This window comes from Octopus bimaculoides, chromosome 11 (genome assembly GCF_001194135.2).
Source record: "Octopus bimaculoides isolate UCB-OBI-ISO-001 chromosome 11, ASM119413v2, whole genome shotgun sequence".
In the NCBI taxonomy this organism is placed as follows: Eukaryota; Metazoa; Mollusca; class Cephalopoda; order Octopoda; family Octopodidae; genus Octopus; species Octopus bimaculoides.
This window is the reverse complement of record NC_068991.1, coordinates 16,537,505-16,542,922: the sequence shown is the minus strand read 5'-3', so window position 1 is coordinate 16,542,922 and position 5,418 is coordinate 16,537,505. Positions and strand designations below refer to the sequence as shown.

The 5,418-nt window shown below is 37.8% G+C and overlaps 1 protein-coding gene across 1 annotated transcript in view; it reads left to right on the top strand.

Annotated features, from left to right (window-relative positions):
* The window catches only part of LOC106882721 (serine/threonine-protein kinase D1), a 64,140-nt gene extending 60,686 nt beyond the window's left edge, over positions 1–3,454 (top strand). The window contains exon 19 of the mRNA XM_014933490.2: positions 1,992–3,454. Within this exon, the coding sequence (XP_014788976.1) occupies positions 1,992–2,195 (204 nt within the window). The 3' untranslated portion in view covers positions 2,196–3,454. The remainder of the gene's footprint in view (positions 1–1,991) is intronic.
* Positions 3,455–5,418: the final 1,964 nt, after the last annotated feature.

The following is a 5,418-nucleotide window of genomic DNA, read 5'->3' as shown; positions in this document are numbered from 1 at the left end:
GGTGACACGTAAAAGCACCTACTACACTCTCTGAGTGGTTGGCGTTAGGAAGGGCATCCAGCTGTAGAAACTCTGCCAAATTTAGATTGGAGCCTGGTGTTGCCATCCGGTTTCACCAGTCCTCAGTCAAATCGTCCAACCCATGCTAGCATGGAAAGCGGACGTTAAACGATGATGATGATGATCCACTATACACTAAATATTTTAACAATTTTTATTCAAGTCCTAATAATATTAATCATAAAAATATAACAGGATATTTTTAAACATCAAATGGCTATGAGGGTACACCCATGTAAAATAGGAATCAAAGGGGTCCGTAGATAAAAAATGGTTGAGAACCCCTGATGTACTTACATCATTACATAGTGTACATACACTTGTAAGCAACTATTCTACAATTAATTATGCATCTAACATGGCACCGTATTTAACATTTACATTATTGCATACCTGAACCTTGGTTTGAATGAAAGGCCTAAGATACTCCTCAGTTTAGCACCACCATTTGGTTCTTTGAGTGGAAGGCCTCACTAACCACTACCACTATCATAAGCCAATGAGGGAGCTTCTAAGTCAGGCATGAGCAACCTTTTTTCAGAAGTAATTCACATGAAACATGGTTCATCATCAGGCAGGCCACATTACTAAAAAAAAGTTCAAGGTAATTTTTCATTAGGCATGCCATTCAGAAAATTCCGAAGACTGTAGTTTGTCCATGATTATGCTAAGTGAAGGTGCATGGCTCAGTGGTTAGAACTTCGGGCTTACAATCATGAGATAGTGAGTTCAGTTACTGGAGTGGGCTGCGTGTTGTTCTTGAGCAAGACACCATGTTTCACATTGCTCCAGTTCACGCAGTTGTAGAAATGATTTGTGACATCACTGATGTCAAGCTGTATTGGCCCCTTTGCCTGTCCCTTGGATAACATCAGTGGCATGGAGAGGGGAGGCTGGTATGCATGGGCAACTGCTGGTCTCTCATAAACAACCTTGCCCAAGCTTGTGCCTCAGAGAGGGATGTTTCTAGGTGCAGTCCCATGGTCATTCATGGGATTTATGTTACATGATAATTTGATCTTCTAGAAATAGCTGCTAAATATCTCACAACTCTAGTATCTTAAAGAAAAGAATGCATTAGATAATGTTGATCCTCTTAACCCTAAAAAGACATTTATGACTGAAATGGCTTCAAGTTTACATAACAGCAGCAACACCCGATAAGCTCTAGAGATGAATTAAATTGACTGATATCCTTCTCCTTAATTTGGCCTTCCAATATACCTTTCACCCTTTATATGGACTGCAGCCATGCTGGAGCACCATCTTGAAGGATTTTAGTTGAACAAATCAATGCCAGTACTTATTTTTAAAGTTTGGTACTCATTCTGTTGGTATCTTTTGCCAGACTACTTGGTTACAAGGATGTAAATAAACCAACACTGGTTGTCAAGTAGGGGACAGGCACAAACACGAAGACATACATATGGTACCATGTCAAAAGCATTTGTGTGGGTGCTGGTGCCCCAGAAACTGTATCAGTGTTGGTGCTACCTAAAAAGCACTGGTGATGGTGCCACATAAAATGCACCCAGTGCATTCTATGGCCATCCAGGCAAAATAGACTATGGAACCTGGTGCAGCTCCTGGCCTTGCCAGTTTCTGTCATGCTATCCAACCCATGCCAGCATGGGAAACAGACATTAAATGATGATGATGATGATGATGATGGTATATGAGGGGCTTCCTTCAGTTTCACTTTCCGCCTACTAAATCCGCTCACAAGGCTTTGGTTGGTCTGGGGCTATAGTTGAAAATATTTTACCCCCTATCAAGGTGCCACACAGTGGTACTGAACCTGAAACCATGTGGTTGGGAAGCAAACTTCTTACCACACAGCCATGCATGCACCTATATTAAAAATCAAATATCATAACACTCACTATTTCTGTTTTACTTATTTAGTTTTCTTTCTTTTTCTTAATTTCCAGGATTATCTGACATGGTGTGATCTCCGGATGCTTGAATCCTTGGTGGGCAGCCGATATCTTACTCACGAATCCGATGATGAAAGGTGGGAGTTGTTCAGGCAAGAACAGAAACTGAACAGCTGGTTAGATCTTGGTCATTCAGGGCCTCATGAAAGTTTCAGCCTCAGTAAAAACCGGGACCAGAAATCAACTAATGGGGTTTAAAAACTATCTGAAATTTATGTTTTACACACACACAAACACATGAAATTTTATACATACATGTGTATACATCCACTCAAGCATCAACACACACACACACATAGTTCTTTTACAAGAATAGTATTGACAATGACTTTGAAGTTTTGATCTGCTAAACTCCAATGCACTGTCTGCTGAAGGCACTATCAACATTATTCTTGTAAAAGAACAATAAATATGTACTCTAAAAAAGTGAATTCTTCACATGAACATAAAATTGTTTTCATTATAACTCAACATAAAAACAAACATTAATATATATATATATATACATATATATATATATATATATATGTATATGTAATTGTTAAACAGGACATCACACATTAAGGCAAAGCAGATATCTCAAGTCGTATACAATATTATTATAGGAAGAAATTTTGAATTTATTCCTATAATAATATTGTATACGACTTAAGATGTTTGCTTTGCCTTATTGTTTGATGTCCTGTTCAACAATTATGTATCTGCTGCATTGGAAATCTGCAATGGCTCCATAACTACTGTCTTGGCTAAAACCTTGGAGCCCAAGTAATCTATTACAGCACTTACCTAGTGTACCTAATCATTTAGATCACCTGTGAACTAAACCCCCACACTTTGTATATATATATATGTATATGTGAGTGTGTGGTGTGTGAAATTTATTTTACACACACATACATACTTACAGATATATGTATACGTATATATCTAGTGCTCACTCAGTGACATATTTCCAGTTCTCACTCATATAACGTGCAGCCATTATTGCTAATTAAAATGGTCCTCATTTTCTGTCCCCACCTCTATCTCAATTTCTCACTCGCTTTCTCTTTCTCTAATTTACAAAAAAAAAAACAAAACAAAAAAAAACAAACAAATTAATGGTCATTCTTTTTTAAACATTTAAGAAAATTTTTAAGCTAAATTATATACTGGATTCATTTTTCTTTTTTTTTTTTTTCAATTTTAAGAAGAAAAAAAACTGAAAAAAAAAATGGGTGTATAGGTGAGTTATTGGTTCTGTACTGGGATAAAGCTTTGCCAATGGATGGTGTTTTCAAATAACCCTCTCCATCTCTCTTTTTTTTTTCTTCTTTCTAACCCTGGTTTATTAGTCTGCTACATACATATACAGTTGCTACCCATCAAATCTACAACTGCTGATTACTTTTAAGTTACATTGTCAATACTAACTGTACATTCATATGAGTAAAATTCAAAACACTTTGGTAAGCTTATGATCTGTGTGCTATGGAAAGGGGCGAGTTCTAACTTTTCAAATTTCTTTGCTTCTAGTTTTTTTTGTTTTTTTTTTTTACCTGTCAGGTCATGTCATTTTGATAGTATTTTTGCCATTGGGAACCTGGGTTTTGTTTCTTTCATTTTTATTGAGGTAACATTGTGCTGATACCCTTCTCCTTTGTAGGATACGGGTGTTGTTGGGTCTCAAGGAATTCATTTGCTTTTGACAGGTTTTCATTTGTTATTTAATCCTGCTAGGTGTCCACATACTGTCTTTACTGGGCAACCCCTGAAGAGGGCCTGTTTAGTCACTGACTCTTTGACCATTAGCATGTGGAACTGGTTTACATTGTTACCAGTTGCAGGTTTCCATATTTACTTATAAAAATGTGTGTGTGTGTAAATGGATGGGTATGTTAACTACTTCAACTTTATAATCCATTTCACATAACACTCTGAACAACCTTAAAGATAACACTTCAATACATAAGTGATGATAACATGATAACACTTCATTACATAAGTGATGATAACACTTCATTACATAAATAATAAAACTGCCCTACTCAGGACCTATAAGAGTAGGTTTTGGCTGGTACATTGATCCAGGGCCCAGAGAGCCAAAGAAGAGCTTATAGTTGTCTACTAGGCCTAAGTAAAATAAAATATCCCAGCACCTTTGAATTCTGCAGCAGTCTTGTTAAACTTGCTAAATTTCTCTCAGAAGCTTTGGTCTCTCATATCAGACAACTACTATCTTATGTTGAGATAATGGCCCTCCTTCATAATGTCTGCCTGCCTGTAAACTTAATCTGTCATCTGTTTTAACACCACCATTTGGCCCTTGGGTAGGGTCTATTGAATCGCAAGTATTGGAACCAGATTTCTGGTGTGAGGATAATTTGATATCTTGATGTGTGACCCTTCCTACAATTACAACCCATAAGCTGTTGGTTTCTGTCTCCCAACTTCTTAGTCCATTGGAAGGACGATGTATATCTGTTTTAGGATGACATGTGCAGGCATGGCTGTGTGGTTAAGAAGTTTGCTTTCTAAAACACATGGTTTCAGGTTCAGTCCCACTGCGTGGCACGTTGGGCAAGTCTTTTCTGCTATAGTCCCAGCTGGCCAATGCCTTGAGAAGATTTGGGTAGATGGAAACTGAAAGAAGCTTGTCGTGTGGGTGAGTGTGTATGCTTGTGTCTCCTTCCCTTGATATTGTGTCTAGCACCCTGGGTGCCTTTAGTAGAGACTATTCTGTGGTGAGGATCTGAGCCAGGGTCTCCAGCTTGAGGATACCTTCTCCCTTTCCCTCCCACCAGTTTCAGAGGTCCTTCAAAAGGGTTCCTTTTGAAGGACCTCTTCCAAGTATAAGATTGAAACAAAAAGGGTATTAAAACGGTTTTAAAACAGAGATGGGTGCATCCATTGCATTTTGTTGCAAAGTTGCAAAAGAATACACATGCATGAATGCAGTGTACCAAAAATACTCAACTTTTCTAAATGGCCCAGTATTTTTTGATTCATCGCAAACCCTCATGGCACACTTATGGAACAAATGTAGCACACATTTGTGCCACAGTATAGTGGGGTGGGGGAACATATCTACACTAACATGTATAGTATTTTACCTTGAAAGCATTAATTACAAACCAGATATATTAATGTAATGTTTAGTAATTTGTATTGTCTCCCTTGCTCATTCTATTCATTCTCACCTCCTTCCTCTCATGACTTTATCTCACGTTCATTCTCTTTTTCTGCTTCTCTCTCTCTCTCTGTCTTTTCCTTCCTCTCCCTACATCTCCATTCCATCGTCTTTCTCTTTCTATTGATCCCTCCAATCTTCCTTTCTCTCTTTCTTTTTCTCTTGATCTAATTCTCTCTCTCTTTCTCTCTCTCTCTCTGGCAAAACCAGCCAGGAGATTTCTGACGATCAGTAAAATATTAGAATCTCTAT